Source organism: Gambusia affinis, linkage group LG10 (assembly GCF_019740435.1).
Source record: "Gambusia affinis linkage group LG10, SWU_Gaff_1.0, whole genome shotgun sequence".
NCBI lineage: Eukaryota > Metazoa > Chordata > Actinopteri > Cyprinodontiformes > Poeciliidae > Gambusia > Gambusia affinis.
Window position 1 is genome coordinate 6,242,947 of NC_057877.1, and position 18,444 is coordinate 6,261,390.

Below are 18,444 nucleotides of genomic sequence, written 5' to 3' on the forward strand. Positions count from 1 at the left end.
TGACTAAGTGTAGTCCTGTGTCCCTGCTTTTTGTTTCAAATGCCTGTTTACTCACTCCTGGTGCTGTACAGCAGCACACATGGATAATTCACTTACAGCCCGGCGCTGTGGAAGAGAACATTATAACAGTAAAATCCCTTTAGCACACGGGTCTAACTGCATTAGCTGCAGAACACCAGCTGATGTCCACAGACTGGGACGAGTTTCTGTTTTCCCTTCATCTTTAAGCGTCTCTCTTTTGCTCAGTGAAATGAACGGTTAGATGCAAGGAAGAGAAGCAAACCTATGAAAACAGATTCTCCTTCATGATACATTGTTGAACGATTCTTTAATTGGCCGATGATTTTAACGTAGCAAAAAAGATTGAATAAAAGTTTTTTAATGTCTCAGAAGTAGACACACTGAGGTATCTCTGGTTTCCAAACCTTTAGTCAATTATGATTCTTCTTTAAGAACTATAATCTAGGATGACAAAGAAACAAGATTCAGAATATGCGTTGCAGGCTTTTTGCAATGATTGGTCATTATTTGTGCTAGGAGAAGAAGCAAGGAAAATAGTTTTTACCATAGTGAAATAAAGTATTGTAGAGTTTGCATTTTGGTTAGAGCTTAGCATTTTGCAAAGTTAGCGTTATTTAAACATCCGTTTCTGTTTGTATTCCCTGGAAAAAGTAGACCTTTTACTTTTAGTTTTAGAAATGGCTAGTGCTTTTAATCTGTTTAAAAACACAATTAAGGAATTGGTTCATATCACATCAGATCTGTCAGTGTTTTGAATTAGTGCCTTCCCCTATCGTCCCCCTTGTGTTTTGCCATCCAGATGGATTAATACATTTTTTTTTTAAATTACTTCTTATTGTCTTAATAATTGTTTCCTTGTTTTGTATTGATTTTATTGTTTGTATTTATTGACAAAATTTGTGAGGTTTTCATTTTGTTTGTATGACCTTTGTTAATTTTTAGCTAGATAAATTTCTCATTGTTCAGGGACAACAGATGAAAAATAGCCAATTACAAATCTGTTAATTAACATTCATTGCCAAAAACTAATAAATTACATATTCATAAATCCAATATTTTTCACAGCAGAAAGGTTAAATATTCATAATAATGAAACTTTGACCTTTAACCTTTATTTATGATGGGTTCACAAAAACAACAGGGATTGTTGAGATCTCACTAGCCAGTCTGAAGCTTTGACAGATTCTGGTCTCAGACCATCGGTGCTACTTTCTTAAAAACATTTTTCAAATGATCTCTATATTTCCAGATCCTATTTTCCATCTAACATTGCGATGGAAATATTTGATGAAAGCTTTCTCCACCAGCTTTTGTGGTGGAGAAAGCTCAATTGACATGACAACAGTGATAGGTTTTCTGTTCCGTAATGTACTATTGTGGCCTGTGGATTGGTTTAACCTATTAGTTTTAAAGAAACATAAGCCTCTTGTGGCCTGTACATTGCCTTTTTGTTTTCTTAGGCCAAAGTGGGTTATTGCTGTTGTGGGTAATCGTGTATTATAAATCTTTAAAGAGGTTGTAAGTCACTTGAAGTTGGCTGCGTGTACTCTTGTTAAGTAGCAACAGTCTTACAGTGGCGTGTGATCCTGTAATCACTACGGTAGTCTCTCCACTCATTTTTCAAACCATCGGCGAAGACGGAGGAATAAAAAATAATCGTCCTGGTGCTGAATTGTTCTGTAGTTGCTCTGTTTTTATTGGAGCATAAAATCGAGGGAGATTCATCACGAGATGCTCTCTGTTCGAGTCTCGTCCTGTCTCTAGAGACGGTCTAATAGCAGTAAAAGCTCGAGCTATCTGCATACGCTTGTGTGTTTACGTAATGTGTATGTTTGAGATGTTTTTATGACATTCCTGTGATATTGGCTCACTTTTGTGTGCTTTCTCCCCGAGCACAGCCTCCTTTGCTCTGTATCTGCACACTTCTCTATGCAGCCTGATTCTAGAAACAACAACACTGCCTCTGTGAACGCGCACCGGATATTAGCCACCCCCCTGAGCTATCTTCCAGCCCCAGTTTTAGCCCGTCTTTCCCCCCTCACTAACTCATTCATCCAGGGCCCCCTACAGACAGTCTCCTGATTTCCCCCTCCCTCCCTTCCCTGTTACTCTCACTGCATCTAGCCAAGTGAAACATGGAAATTTAGCTCTGCTGACAGCACCTCTTTTATGACTCCAGACAGCGGGATCTAAACTCAGTTTAGAAATGGGCAGTAAAGGCCTGAGAATAGCACAAAGTGCCAATAAATATGTTGACTACAAAGCTTGAGTAAAAAATAATAAAGACACAAAACAATTATGCTTTTAACTGGCTTATTCAAACTGTTATGTTTGTAAGTAGATTATTTATTGGCTGCAGTCACAGAAATAAATTGCATAACACGGCTGACTTTGGACACGGGCTTTATGTCGTCTCGTTGTATGCACAAGCGATTACAAATGTCGCCGTTTCATGAGAACAAGCATTTCATATTTACCATGTAATTGGATTTAACCTGAACCCGTACTGTCATTTGAAACAAAAATGTCAAAGCTTTCACTTTCAAAAGCCTTGTTTTTCGCTCTGAAAAAGCAGAGAGGCCCAGCTCCAGCGCAGTGTCCAAGGGGCCGCAGCGCACCCCTCGTCTCCCCGTCGTCTCCACAGGCCGGACCGGCGGCAGAGCCGCAGTGTGATTGGCTCTGTGCTTCAGACTGTGTGATTCTCTGCAGCAGGGTAATGTCACCCTGGTTCACCATCACAGCTCATTCTGCACTTTTATTCTCCTCTGAGCCTTTAAACGGTTCATTAGTCTTTAACAAGACTGCAGAGCCCACTCCAAACTCCGCGTTAACCCTTCAGTGTCTGGCTCCTTCTCAGACTTTCAGTGCGCACTTTGGGTCTCTTTCTGTCGTCCAACGGTGATTTTTCAATTTTGGCTTTGGAGTTCAGATCAAATCGACTGAAGGTGTTTGGGATTCTGATCACTGCGGACTGTGACCAACAGCAGCGGGGTCGGTAGTGTGGGGGTTGTTTTGGACCGAAGCCTTTCTCATGGACCCTCTCACTGAATAGAGAACATTGATGCTTCACTATCCTCACTGGCGTTCCCTCTTTCCCTGGGTTGTCATTCCCTGAATGAGCCTTTCAGGACTGCAGGCTTGCAGGCCTGGATACAAAACCTTCCTCTGCTTATTAAAACGCACAGAGCTCTACGTACTTTCAAGCCCCAGTCAGAAGTTGCAGGATCAGCCAGGCTCATACTGTAGCAGAGATGCTCTGAATAGTTACTTCAGCCTTTAGGAGAGCTGGTGTGTCCATGTGTTAGCTGCCCGAGTTTCACACATTTGTGTAGATTATGTTAATATTATTAAAACGTAAACGGATCGAACTTAAACCAGACAAGCTCATAATCATCTGTTTATCGCTTGAAAACATTACAACCCCCATTTTCATCTTTTAAATGAAGGGTGTCATGGAATCTTTTTCCTTTTGGTGGTGACTGAACTCAAGCCTACATTTATTTATTTCCAATTCACACTTGTTATAGGGGTCTTTCAGATTGTGCAGGCTTTTTATTTGTACATACGTACATAATAAGGGTGTCGATTCACCTTTTTTTCAGGGGTTTCCTGATTCAACATTTTCACTTTCGATACAATATCATTATTGGCGTACTGGGCGATATCGTTATTGGCCCTAGATGATATTTGCATGAATCATACATAATTTATTGCGTATTTTGCAGTGTGGAATGTTAGAGAATGCTTAATCAAGTGAAATTACCCAGAGAACAATAGTGAACAACAAAATGTGTTGGAACAGCTGACCCATTTATTATTAACCAGTGGGTCTCCGTGCAAAATGCAAAGCGCTGCTGGATAGAAATGCTGCTGCAGACTGAATGTTGGAGCAGAGCGCATCCATCTGCGTGTATAAAAAAGTTTTCTGACCAATGTAATCCGATACCAATATCGGATCATACACATAAGACATAAGAACAGCACTGAAAATGTCTTATAGACCTTGATGTCATGTGTGAGCTAGAAAGTAGGGTTCAACTAATTCAAAAAAAAAAAACAGGATTTAAATGAGTATTGAGTTTAATGTAAGTGACATTGCTAAACCTGCAAACTGCATGTATTCCATGGTAAAATTAGAAATTTCTGAAAAGCTGTCTGTGCTCGTTCTGTAACGGGCAGAAGTTAAAAGGTCAGCCAGATGAAACTGAGCGACTTCTTTCTCCGGTCAGTCTTCCTGTTATCTGTGAAGACTTGCTCTTGCTTGCTCTCTTGTAGCGTAAGTGAACTGCAGTCATGTCTCCATTTAGTGGAACATATAGCTGCCTCTAAATTGCTCACAAGTCTGCGCTTCCTCCAGCTATATAAACCTCCTCACAGATGCCGACAGTCACTAACTTTGACGATTCATTACCCTGTAATTGCACTGAACAGTGAGACTTAGTAGCACTAAGTGTTCTGAAAAAGAAAAAAAAAAAAAAACACGGATTCTTCAATCAGGCCAAAAATTGATTCGCCAAATCTTTTTGCCGTTTCAGGGAATGCCCCAGCTTCCCTGTGCCAAGGCGCTGTACAACTATGACGGCAAGGAACCGGGAGACCTCAAATTCAGCAAGGGTGACATCATCATCCTGCGCCGGCAAGTGGATGAGAACTGGTACCACGGCGAGATGGGCGGAGTCCACGGCTTCTTCCCCACTAACTTCGTCCAGGTTATCAAGCCTCTGCCGCAGCCGCCGCCTCAGTGCAAAGCTCTGTACGACTTCGAGCTGAAAGACAAGGAGGCCGACAAGGACTGCCTGCCCTTCTGTAAGGTGAGAACGCCGCAGACGTTCTCCTGCCACATAGCCAGAGCAGTAAAACCAAAATACCTCTCATTACAGTGACGCTTCTGCCTTGTAGGCCTTCATTTTCTGGAGTTATGTGCGTGTCAGAACGTCAGGCTTTTTAAATGAAACACCCAAAGCAACGGTTTGGATTTTAAGCCGGGCCTCTTGATGAGCAGCTGTAATTAGGCTGGAGAGAATGAATGGCGTATAGAGCGAGGCATCGCTTAACTACAGTAATTAAGCTGCATTGTTTATCCAGCTGCTGGGTCATAAGTTGATTGTTTTGGATTCTGTCATCAATTTATATGCCACACGAGCAACACCAGAAACAAGCTCAGCAAGTGTCTCATCTGATGAGCTGTTTTTAGTCCCAGGGTATGTTCTGTTTCACAAACCCCAAAAACTCTCCTCCTCCTCATTATTTCTGCTCTGAAGTTCACTCCCTAAGGTTAAGCAACGCTCTGCGTTAGATACAACCCTTATTTACATTTTTTCCCCTCTCTGTTGTGTTATTCTAGGATGACATCCTGACCGTGATCCGCAGAGTTGATGAAAACTGGGCCGAGGGAATGCTGGGAGATAAAATTGGAATTTTCCCCATCTCATACGTGGAGGTAAGAGTGTAACTTCATTCTTGTGATGAAACTCTGCCTCACTTCACAGTCAGATGTCTGGGATTTTGATCATGGTCTAATTTTATTATTTTTTTTTTGTTATTCCTTTAAATCTACTTAAGTTTATGAAACACAAATGTTTTCTGTGTTAAGCTTCTCTTACTCTTAGAAGCGGTCAGTGTCTCGCCTTGTCGGGGTAATTTCTTTTAACCTCTGGGATTTCGTTCCTTTGTACTTTGCTACTGCGTATGATTATTATTTTTTCCTTTGTATTCTTTAATTATGGTGGTAACTAGTCAAAGAAAAGTTCAAATCTCATGTGTAAATCAATTTAAATGCATTTTACCCATGGATTCAACAATATGAAAAGGTACTATTGCTGTTATGGCCATTTGGTGATACTTGCCGATATTTTATGTATCGTATATCATCACTTTCCTAAAATAAAGTAATTTTTTAACTAAAGTTTTTTGTGTGTGCCTAATTCATCTTTTGAAAAAAAATGTCTTAGGCTATTATTTTAGGAAGGTGACAATAAATATTTCACTACCTTTTCGACACTTTGAATAAACGACCACACCACTGACTTCACCACTCATTCTCAGCATTAAACTCACCATAATCCTTTGCTACTTCACTCACTGTCACATGACAAAACAAATACCACATACAGCAACCCTTCAGAAATAAACTTCAACAAGATGGAAACAAATATCAGTTGTTAATATTGGTCCAGTTTTATTTATCGGACCAATACTGATATGTTAAAAAAATGATTAATATCGACTGATACTGATGTTGGTGCCGAAAACATCTTGCATCTTTATATTAATCTCCTGTAATGTCGTGTTTCTCCTTGTTTTTGTCATTTGTTGGTGAGATTCCTCTTCAAGTATACATGGTCGGTGCTAAACATGGGAGTATTTTACAATATAAATCCCCTCTTCCTCTGGTTTAATTGCCATTGTATTCATTGTTAATATTTTGAGGGACAGAATTGAGAATGGCTCATTCTGTATATTTTTAAACAATGAAAGTTCAGCGTGAATAAGAAATATTTAGGTCATTGCGTTCTTCCTTTCCTTTCCTCTGGGCCGTTTGATTTCATCTGAAGTTGATTTAATGTATGATTTGGTACTTTTAATGTCTTGACATTTCAGCGATTAACCCAGACAGACTCCACACCTAATTGCTCTAAAACATTTAGGTTTTTAAGTAAAAAGAGCTGCTTGGGGCAAGAGATGATGGCAAGTTCAAGCACCCTGTGATTAACCAAAACTGCTGCTTTGATTTTTACCTTTGTCTTTCACTTGCATGTTACATTGCCTAAAGAGTCTTAGAACCTGGTGTTAGCTGGCTAAGACCAGTAAGCTTCCTTAAAATAAAGTTGGTCTTGCTTGTAGAAGCAGCAGTATCTCTGATAATGTGTTGACGAAGTAGACATTCAGACCCCGATAAGACGAAGGTCATTAATGCTTCATCAGAGATCCAACGTTTTCTGCACATTCACAGTTTCAGTAAATCTTTGACCTGCCGACTATTGCGTTACTTTAAGAGCTAGAATGTAAGAAAATATAGGCCAATCAGCTGCAGGGTAGGGTCAGATTTCAAAACAATTTTCCTCTGTTAGTGATTTTCTCTTTGTTTCCCTCTTCGCCCCCACTCTCTGCCTCTCATTCTCCCATAGTTCAACTCTGCAGCCCGCCAGCTCATAGAGTTGGACAAGCCATCCGACTCCAGTGGAGAGTCCATTGAAGGGGCCTCCCTGGGACCCCAGAGCAACGGGGCCCAGCGGCCAGGGGAGAAGAAGAACACCAAGAAACGACATTCCTTCACTTCTCTTACCATGTCCCACAAACCCATGCTCGCTCCTCCGCCACAGCGCCACTCCATGGAGATTAGCGGCCCGGTCCTCATCAGCTCCAGCAACCCTACCGCAGCCGCCCGGATCGGAGAGATCAGCGGGGGGCTTTCCTGCAGCGCACCTTCACAGGTAGGATGGTCAGCGGGGAGATGCATGGAGGAGGGGTTTTTTTCTGGATGTTGTTTGTTTCTGATTTGTTAGTTTGGGCAGTGAGTCCTCGTCTTCACAATTCTGTTAAAGGTCATAATGTAAATGATGTAAAGTCATAAAAATAACTTCACATCATGTTACGATATTACTGCCTCATCAAAAACACTCCTGGAGTGTTGCCTGGATTCATGCTTGAGAAATCCTTGAATCTCCTGTGGCAACCATTCAGCTGTGAAAAACGACTGGGCGAACAGAGAGCTGCCTTCGAGGCAAAACTCCTCCTCTGAGCTTCCGCCTCCCAGTCTAACCCTCTCTCCATGACTCCTCCACTCAGCTCCTTCAGACTAGCCGGCAGCAATTAGCAAACACCTGGTGGAACTGTGCATCTGCTGAGCTCATTATGGGAGCTACTGCTCAGTGTAACCCTGGTAAAATCATTGTTAAAGGGTTAATAGAGGAGCCATGTTGTGATGACTTCCTGGGAGTGGAGTTTAAGAAAGAGCAGGAGTTTCTTAAAGAGACAGAGGCTCAATTTCAACATGTTAACCTATAAAGCCGAATTTCCTACACGTCATATTTTTATAACAATTAAAGTTAACAGTTACTGGATTGTGCCATAAAATGCCTGGAAAATACATAATACCGCCTCTCCCCGTAATACCGCCTGGCCGAGCATAATTTTGTTACTTTTTTTTTATTTTTTTTATTGGAGCATTTAGAAAAAATAATATCTGTTGGCATCAGACTGAAGCCAACAGTCTGATGGGTGTGGTGTGTGTGTGTGTGTGTCGGTCGGTTTTGGCGCTAACCCCTAATCAGCTCTGTCTCAGCCAGTTGCCAACTAGTCAGATTTTGAGATCCACCATCAGCCTTTAATGACGAGCCAAAACCCAAGACCAGTCAATTACTTGTTCAGTCACCTGTTGAAGCATTTATCATAGCATTTATCATGGCATAGCAATGTATTTCTGTTTTCATGCCAAATATAAGTTTATTTGGATTATTATTTATATAGGATCCAGGATTTAAGCATTTATGCAAGACTCTCGACTTAGCTGCTCTTATTTTCCCAACTTTATTTTTCCCGAAAGCACCACTTTCATCCTTTGAACATGAAGACAAACGTCCCTTTCTCTCTTTGTACCAAGCAAACTATTATTGATTTTAGTAACTTAAAGTCATCCATATGCGGCTTGACTCATCCACAGAAATTAGCCCTCAAGGTTTCCACACCAATCCTGACATGAGAGAAGCTCAAAGCTGCGCTGTGGCTTCTACTTGCTGGAAATTGAGTCTTGATTTGGTGCTTTAAAAAAACAGATGTGTAGAGATAAACAAAACAATTACTTTGATGTCGCTTTAAAGTTTTCAAGTGGCCGAGCATGAAGAGCCCGAGAACCTTTTGCGAATAGGGCTGCGTTAATATGCGGCATGAATTTATCATTTGTTTTTCCAGACAGAGTCTCACTAGCGTTGTCACCGCTTTGAGTATTTTCTCTTCTCTTACAGCATTATTTATATTCAACAATGACTGGCATTAAAAAAATAACACGGGTTTGGTTTGTGAATAATTTGAAACACAGACCTCGACTCTCTTGTCAAATGTCCTACTTTCATCGACTTTGATTTTTCAGTCAACTCATTTTTTCTTTTTTATTACTGTCTGTGTATTTGTGTACTTTTTTCCTCTGGAATATATTCGCTTTGATGCATTTAGAATTTCTGCAAATCTCTGCACCAAAACCTCCTGGTAACTTCTACCGTTAAATGTTCCTGAGTTTTCTGTGAGATGAACACAGTGCTCCTCTACAGCAAAGCCTCTCCTGAGGATCTGTTTCTGAGCATGTTGTTGTTTCTGTAGAGATGCACCAATCGATCATCCAATTATCCCTTGTTTGCCTCAGATTAGTGATCGGTGGGCCTATTATAAAACAGAAATAAAAACAAAAATCTGTTTTATCTTTCATTTAGTGCCTAAATTGTATCCGTTAAATTTGAGTCACTCAATTTTGAGTTCAATATAAATTTGCGATGCATCGGTGTGAAAATTTGGGCCAATAAGACACATTGGAAAAAAATGACCACACTGCTGACTCACCTTTGCTTCTTTGCTTCAATTAAACTCCCCACAATCCTTTGCTGCAACACTATTACTGTCAAATGACCGAACAAATATCACATGACCGACCTCTTCCCCCAACTCTCCAGAAACAAACGCCAACAAGCTGGAAAAAAAATATTGGTTGTTAAAATCAGCTTAGTTTTATTCATCGGACCATTGACTATTATCAACCGATACCGATGTTCATGCCGATTTATCGTGCCCCCCTAATCAAAATCTGATCCGATCTAATAACTTCTTCTGTTTTGCTTTGATTTGAAACTACTATCTATACCTGCACTGCATTTGTTTTCCTTAAAACAACAAATTAGATCTGGTCAAAATGGTAATCAGCAGCCCAAGTTTCAAAGATAATCATAAATCCGTATTGACCTGGAGAAGCATGATTGGGCATTTCTAATTTATTATCTATGAGAGTTTCAGCCATAAAGGCTTCTAGAGAACCTGTCTGCGGCTGTAAAGCAATCTTCCCCACTGACAACACAACAGACAACGACTGTTTTTAGTGGGGCGGGAATCACAACACGAAGAATGTTCTGCCTCTGCACGCCCAGTCTGTTTATCTTCGCAGGCACTTGTCGTCTTTCCATCAAAAAATAAACAAAACAAACAAACCAAACAAAAAAAAAAAAGAAAATAACAAAGCTAAACCCGAGACTCCCAGAAGATTCCAGAAATCTCTGTTTTCTAGAAGCCTTCATTTAACGAGAAGCCTTCATTTAACGAGCTGCTCCTCTGAGGCGGCTGTGAGCGCACGGAGAGGCTCACCTTTAGGAGGCGGGTCTGTCTGGATCAGCCAGCCGTGGAGAGTCACCGAGCTACAGGGGCATATTGTGTGTCCCAAGAGTGTTGCCTTGTTACCAAGACACCACAGTGACTCGGGTGGATGACCAACCGGGAAAGCCCCCCGCCCCCCTCCCTCTGCCCGCAAATAACATGCCCAATGAAATACCCTGGTGTGTGATCACCTGACTCCTTTTGACCAATTGGGCCGCGTGGCGAGCGTTGTGGTCAAAGCTTGGACACAAAGCCACATGTGTTCTGTGTTGCTCAGTGGGTCATTTACACAATGTGACAGGAGAGGGATTTTTTTTTTTTCTTTTAATGAAATCCTGGCACACACTGTGACTCTTCAAGTAATGAGACTGTGTTGATGATCAGAGTGTTATTGTATTGTATGTCTAATTAATCAGATAATTGGTTACAATAATGTGTTCACTTTGGTCTCTTATTGGATGAGAGGAGAATGTATTAAATAGTCAACATTTCTCTTTGCTTTGACAGGTACATATTTGCACAACGGGACTAATAGTGACCCCACCCCCTAGCAGTCCGGTTACCACAGCAACAGTCTTCACATTTCCTTCAGAGACGAGCTACACCTCCATCGCTTTGGTAGGTCGAACATGTTTGAGCTGTTAAAGTTCAATAGATTCCCGCTTTGTAAGTTTCATAACCATTTACGGGTCATTAAAAAAATGTGTTCATGTCACTTAGACATTTTCACATTTTGTCACATTACAACCAGAAAGGCGGAGTATTTTATTGGGATTTTATTTAACAGACCAACAGAGAAAGTAGTGCATGATTCCAGGTTTGCGAATAAAGGTCTAAGGTTAAGGCTGGGCGACAAATCAGTTTTATCCACGGATCAAATTTTCTGTTTTTGAAGGTTTCCTTTTTGGAAATTCTGGATTTTTTTTCACCAATGCACTTTCTGGGTTTCTAGAGTGAGGAATTAACATCTTGTTGGACAAACGTGTTTTACAGCTTATGTTTATTTTGTCTTTGAATTCAGGTGAACTCACAAAACAAAGTAATGCCAGATATTTTCTGTCTTTAGATTTAGATTTTTAAAAATGGGGGGAATCTATTTAAAATCAGAAATTGAATTTAGAGATTTTATTTAAGCCACATTGCCCAGCCCTGTCTAAAGTGCAATTTGATGTCCTAAAATAAAATCCAAGGCAACCAATTGCCCTCTCTTTCATCTCATCAGTAAGTGAAGATGAACTGTTTCTAATTGATTCCAGTTTAATTGACCGTCCTTGAAGGGTCTCAGAGCATGACACAAATGCAGCCGAGAGTCTCAACTTGGAAGAAACTTGGTGGTGGCAGCATGGTGATGTGGGAATACTTTTTTTTTTTTGCACAGACCCAGTAAGTTTGACCAGACTTCATGTTAGAGCTATATGCAGGGGAAATACCTGAGTGCAAAGGGAACGGAAACTTGGTTGGATTCATGGGTGACATGGACTTAGAATTTTATTGCAATATTTTGTGGTACTATTGTGATAATGATAAAAATCATTATTACAACTATTACATTTTGAGATCTCTTGCTTGCTGTGACTGCATGTCATGTCATAGTGGAAAAAACACAAATCCAACAATCCCATTGTAAATAGGCTTCTTCAGGATGCCACTCACTCAAAGTGTAACTTGTATCACTAAACCGCACACAGTAATCATTTTTTTTTTTTTTTTTTTTTCCATTTAATATCATTACATTTCTTGATGCTCTCTTTGAATACATCTGGTCTTGTGGAGCTTAATGTAATTTAAAAAGAGGAACAGGCAAAAATATCAGTTTGCAGAGGCGATAGAAACACAACCCTATTGAATGACGTTTACTCAGGGCTGTGAATATGAACCCACACCACACTTTGTTACATTTTCCTAAAAAATAAGAAAATATTGAAAACCATGTAAGGGTTTTTTTTTCCCACTTTACAATTATGCTCTACTTTGTGTTGGTCTGTCACATAAAGCACATTAGACTTCGTGGTTGGAATGTAACAAAAAGCCAAAGGTTAATGAGTTAATGGGCTCAACCATCTACACTGTAGATGGTTGAGCGTGTAAAAATGTCCATAAAAATGTGCTTTAAAAAAAATCCTCTTTCCGAGAGATTTTTTGATAGTCCACAAAGCCTTAGAAGTTTCATTAAAACGTCCCGCAGGCTGCTGAAAACAGCACGCACACTTCCTGTCTTTCCGTGCGTCCGCTCTGGTATGTAGAGTTATTGAATGAGCAGGAATGTTGTACACAAAAGGTTGAGCTCTCCGCGTCACTTGGGAAACCTACATGATGTTTTTTGTACACATGATTTCTCCAGCCTGCAGGCAACCTAATTACCTCAGCTCAAGCGTCGGCAGCGAACCGTGGAGCAGATCGACGCTGGCGTGCACACGTAGGCTCGCACACACACCGCAGGGCTGTCTGAGCGCCACTCTCCTCCCCCAGCCTGTCATGGAAGCTATTACTCTGCTGCTCGCTGCTGCCAGTGTTCGACTCGGGGATCATTTCAGCTCACTTATTTCGTTTGTTTATTTCGTTTGTTTTTAGTTCGTTTGCTGGGATTTTGTGTTTTCCTCGCAGTGTTTTAAACGTTTGCAGTCGGAGATCTTCTGAAGAGCGTGAGTCCACTCGTGGGTCGGTTCTGGTGGTTGCTCACAGACATGTTTCTCATTTCATATGGTCCCAATTAAACACTGCAGTGGATTTAAGATCTAGCCATGTGGTCTCCTAGCAGCAATAAAACAAGCAGAACAGGCGATTCTCCTTTCCAAGAGAAAGTCAGGGATAAGAGTGCGTATCTGCCAGACCGTGCTCCCTTGGTGTGGGCAAACCCAAGGGAATAACAAGTGACCGGTCGTCTTTCAATCTCCTTCTCTCATTGTTGCTAATAAACAAACTAGTTTCCACGCTTATATAACTTTGTTATTGAGGTTCGTATTACTTCTTGCTTTTGAGTTTGTGCGTCATAACAAGAGGAGATAAGTAATGAATTGTGAAATTGTAATTGAACACTGATCCCGTCTAACCACTAATACGGTTTTCCTATTCTCTCTCTCTCTCTCACAGGATGCTCTTCCGCCGCCGCCGCCTCCTCCTCCTCAGTCCCCGGTAAGCGGAGCGGCGTATTCCCTCGCTGCTGGACAGAGACCCTCCCCCAGCATAAGTGACCAAAGTGGCAGACAAAGACCTACAGTGTAAGTAAAACAGGAAAACAAACACTCCCAACACAGATTTTAAGGTCCCCATAAACATGCTGCAGATTGTCACTGCGGGTTTGTGCTGGTTCAGACTGAATGCACTGTCCTGGTTGGTGGAGGGGAAATCTTTGTGTGACCACCCTCCTCTCAGCTGTCGGTGTGGGCCTGCAGACGGAGCTTGTGTGCCGGTGAAAAGGTCAAAACCTGTCACTGAAGGTTTCCAGGGTCCCTTAGGGAGATCCATTCTCTCACCTCTGACTTTTGACCCGCTCACCTTTACTCTCCCCAGTCAACCCACACACCTGATGAGTGTTTGCTCCTCTCATGCCGGCTTCCCCTGTGGTCATCTGGATCTCCCAGTGCATACATGTTGGTCGATGGGCATTTATGTATTTGTATACTTTTAACTTTTTCACATTTTTGTCCCACTACCAGCACAAATTTTAGTGTATTTTGTTAGAATTTTGTCTAACACATAGTGTGCCTTATAGATTTTTATTTTTATTTTCTTTCACTTCCTCCACATTTATACACTGTTCTGCGTTGATCTATCATATAGTGAGCATCCTTAAAAAGTCTTAAATCCATGTATAGAAAAATAAGGCCACTAATAATGTACCCTTGCTAACTAGCTGGCGAGCTTTTTTTGCGTTTACTATGGATAAGTGCAAATTTCTCACCAGTTGGCAGGACGGAGACGCAGGTTTGAGTTGATGAAACCTGCAGAAACCCTGATATAAAAACCCAATAAAATACAATAAATTATTTCACGTTGTACATACTTTGCAAAGCTCTGCCCTGACCGCTGTTACAGCCCTGTTCTTGTGCTCCTGTAAGCGGACGACCTGCAGCTTGTTTATCCTTTTCGTGCTGACTTTCTTCTGGGTCAGAGAGCGAAGTCTGTGCTGGAGGAGCTCGGCCGAGGTGCGGACAGCTGTCCAGCTGGGCTGTCAGGGAATCAAACGCACACAACCTTGCTTTCATTTCTGAGCGGTGTTGGGATTTCATCGGCGTGGTTTTGAAAGTTGCGTTATCTGTTTGTTGTTTGATCCAGCTATGTGGCCATGTTCCCATACACTCCCCGTAAGGAGGATGAGCTGGAGCTGAGGAAAGGAGAGATGTTTTTAGTGCTGGAACGCTGTCAGGACGGCTGGTTCAAGGGCACCTCGATGCACACTGGAAAAATTGGAGTCTTCCCTGGAAACTACATGAGCCCAGTCAGCAGGTTAGTCGCTGGGTCGGTGTCAGCATGCTGCACACTCACGGTTAGTCTTACAGCAGCATTGTCTGCACAGTCATTCCTTAATATGAACTCCTATTTTATTTAGAGGTTATTTATTTGATGCTTTTGTGAACTATATTGCCGTGGAAGTTTCTGAACCATAGACCCGTCCCATGTTTAAAAAAATGTCCATAAAAATGAGCAGTTGAGTGGTTTGCAAATTCCTCTTTAGAAATGTGTAACTAGTTTATTTCTTTGAGTTTAAAATGTAAAACCTGATAGGCTTTTGTGTAGAAATCCAACTCCGTTAGCTTTTAGTTCATCTTTTTGGAGCAGTAGAGTAGAGAGACTTATGAGAGCCAGTTTATTCGTTTATTTAACACGAGATGTTTGCACATCCTTAAAAAGTCTTACATTTATGTATCTAAAATTAAAACCGTTAAATCTCTTACATTTGTCAGAAAATATGCAAGTTGGCTTTAAATACATTAATCTCAAGTCTTAAATTTTGTTGTGGTAGGACTATTAAATCTCGTTTATTCTTTGTAGTTTATTTTTCTTGTGGGTCTTTTCTATCAGCCAAAAGTTTGAGTCATCTTCATTATGTTCTTCCACTTGAGGCCACTGCTAACTAGCTGCTAATAAACCCTTACTAGCCAGCTAGCTTAATGCATCTATAATGGGTAAGCAAAAATTATTGTCATGATACAGGTCTGTAATTTAATTCATAATGGTCTTGAAAAGGTCTGACATTTGAGTACAGAAATCCTTTAATTATCTCCCTGTTTTCACCATTTTCTTTTACATTCTCCCCCATCAGGACGGCGTCAGGAAGCACCCAGCCCAAAGTGCCCATGAGTCTGTGCACTCAGGCGGGCAGAGGAGTCACCATCGTCAGTCCTTCCTCTGCTCCCCTCGGGGCTATTGTTCCTGGCCCTGATTTCAATAAACCCCTCCCTGCCTGCTCCCCACCTGCAGCTGTAACATCAGCCCAGACAGCCACGGGCCAGCAGCCAAAGGTTCCCCTGCACGTCAACTCGCAGATGACTGTGAATCAGGCTCGCAACGCTGTCAGAACAGGTAAAGCGCACAGATGCTGCCTAAAGGCGTGAATGAGAATTTCCATCTCATGCCGCTTCTGTGGTCTTTGCAGCTGCTTGTCACAGTCAGGACAGACCCACAGCTGCAGTGACGCCCATCCAGTCTGTGACTTACCTCCCACACGTCGCCATTTGCCCCCAGTCCTCCACCAGTCCCGCTCAAGGCTGTAGTCGGGTGGGGGTGGCGATGGGCTGCGCCGCTGCTTCTCTGACCCCACCCAACGTGAGCGCCGCGTCTCTGGACGGCGACGCTTTGAGACCCGTTCCTGTCGGGAGTAACTCTGCCCTCAGTCCCTCGTCTAACTCAGCACTTGCCTGCAGACTGGACAAGGATGTGAAGGTAGGACGTTTCTACACGGTAAAGATTTTGTGAGCAAAAGCTTTTCAGGAATTTCTTATTGCTGGGCGGATCAAATTCACCAATTGATTATGTGAAAATATTCGCGATGTTTACACAAACATTTTCTGAAATGTATAAAATGACCTAGTTACTCATAATTTAAGCAGAAAATCAAGTTTCTTGCTATATTGTTAATATTTTACAGAAGAATATTGCTATTCCAGATTCTAGCCACCATGCTAACTCTGAAACACTTCTGTCAGATTCTGACTGCAGGATGTTTAGTTAAGATCAGAGTCTGTCCAGGAGTTCATGACAAATACATAGTTATTCCATCAGACTACACCTCCATGGAGTTTGAGCTCTGTGGTTTTTATCGTCTCCCCTTTCTGTGGAACAGACTAGGTTTAGTTTCCTGCATCTTGTGCACGCACTGTGTGTCTAAGTTGATCATTCACAGAGGATGTGGCTGTCCGATCAGCTGTTTGTGAGCTTTGCCAACATCCCCAGGCGCAGAGCTTGTCAAGACAGAGACTGTCTTATTGGATCGTTGAGGCCTTTTCCCCAGCTTATAGGAGCATCAGTCTCCCACTGCCTCAGGCTGGGAGAGCTCACTCTAGCTGGAGTGTAGCAACCTCATGGACATCATTAAAATGGACCCGTGCTCTGCTGCTTGTTGGTCTTCACTCCACACTTTTGTCAGGTTTTATCACCTGGATGGAGCACCTAGGCTCAGTGAAGAGCGCCTGACAAACGGAGGAACAACCGTGTTGTTCGCCTAAAGGCGTGATTAGAGATGTATTCTGCCAGGATACCCATCTCATACAGCATGTGCATGTCGTCCCTCTCCTCCAGGGAACTGTACTTGCATGCTTAACATTATATTACATGACAGACTAAGGTTGAAGCCTAGGAAGGAGAAAAAGATCAACTTGAATATGTCTTATCGCCTTCTTGTTTTCCGCTGAAGTTGGATGATATGACTCCAGTGTTGATTTGAATTGAACGTTTTCAAGTTATAAAATGGCTGAATTGACAAATGTACAATACGGTGAGGGAGACCATTGGATTAGAAAATATTTCATTTAGCCTTAAATACATTTATCGCAGGTTTTAAATTGTATCTCTATGTAATTCTATCTAGTCTATTTTTCTTGTGAGACTTTTCTGTCTGACACAGAAATCTTGATTTTGTATCTCGAGGCGGTTGAGGCTAGCGCTAACTAGCTGCTAATAAATCCTAGCTAGCTAGTTTTTTTGCATCCATCATGGGAAAGTGTAAATTATTGCCAGCTGACTGAACCATCTGCGTTTTCGCCACTGGCAGTCTTCTGTTGCCTGTGCATTCTGTTGTGATATAGGTCTTAAATTTTATTCATAGTGGTATTAAAAAGTCTTAAATTTGTGTTTGTGAAACTCTGCATCAGCTGTGGAGGACTAGCTGTCTGTAGCTGCAGCCTGAATGAATTTGTTTCAGATAGATTAACTTTGAGCGTTCTTCACTCTGTAACAACTTTTGGCCAAATGGTTTGATTAGTTGGACCTAATCAACTAATCAAACCATTTTAGTTGCTCATACAAACTGATCAGAGAAACACCAACTGGTAGGTTACCAAGGCAACGGCAATATCATGGCTATTGCTGCTATAGGATACAACAAAATCATTCTCAACAGTGTTAGTTTTTGTCAATAAAATGAGTCTCTAAAAGGACATAAAGACGTAAATTATTTTAAGATCTGTTCCTTTCTACCATCTAATTGTTGCTGGGGGGGTTTTTTGCAGAGAGAAAAGAAGAGTCTTCTGAAGCTGTTGTCGTCCAACAAGAAGAAGTCTCGTCCTTCGCCCCCGTCCTCTCCCACCCTTGAAGCGGAGCAGGCTGCAGCTGGAGAGGTGCTGCACGGCGCCGTGGGTCCCGACATCTCCCCTCCTTCGACCTCAGCCAGCTGCCTCGAGCCTGAACCTGCTGCCGTTGCTTCGTCATCATCCTCATCCTCCTCTTCCTCCTCTTCCTCCTCCATGCTGGAGTCGTCCCACCGGAGGAGCGGCCCTCTCGACGGATGCGCCCCCATCGCTCCGCCCCCCCGGCAGCCCTGCTCCTCTCTTTTATCACAGCAACATGACGCACGTCCCATCATATGCGAGAGGTACCGATGTGAAAGTTTGGCCGCATTGTCCTGTCTGTCCC

General features: G+C 42.0%; 1 protein-coding gene across 1 annotated transcript in view; it reads left to right on the forward strand.

The window, feature by feature from the left end:
- The window catches only part of sh3rf1 (SH3 domain containing ring finger 1), a 40,623-nt gene that overhangs the window by 18,903 nt on the left and 3,276 nt on the right, over window positions 1-18,444 (forward strand). Inside the window, exons 2-10 of the mRNA XM_044130072.1 lie at window positions 4,557-4,832; window positions 5,366-5,461; window positions 7,149-7,454; window positions 10,882-10,992; window positions 13,465-13,592; window positions 14,650-14,820; window positions 15,638-15,897; window positions 15,971-16,257; window positions 18,042-18,403. Of these exons, the coding sequence (XP_043986007.1) occupies window positions 4,557-4,832; window positions 5,366-5,461; window positions 7,149-7,454; window positions 10,882-10,992; window positions 13,465-13,592; window positions 14,650-14,820; window positions 15,638-15,897; window positions 15,971-16,257; window positions 18,042-18,403 (1,997 nt within the window). The remainder of the gene's footprint in view (window positions 1-4,556; window positions 4,833-5,365; window positions 5,462-7,148; window positions 7,455-10,881; window positions 10,993-13,464; window positions 13,593-14,649; window positions 14,821-15,637; window positions 15,898-15,970; window positions 16,258-18,041; window positions 18,404-18,444) is intronic.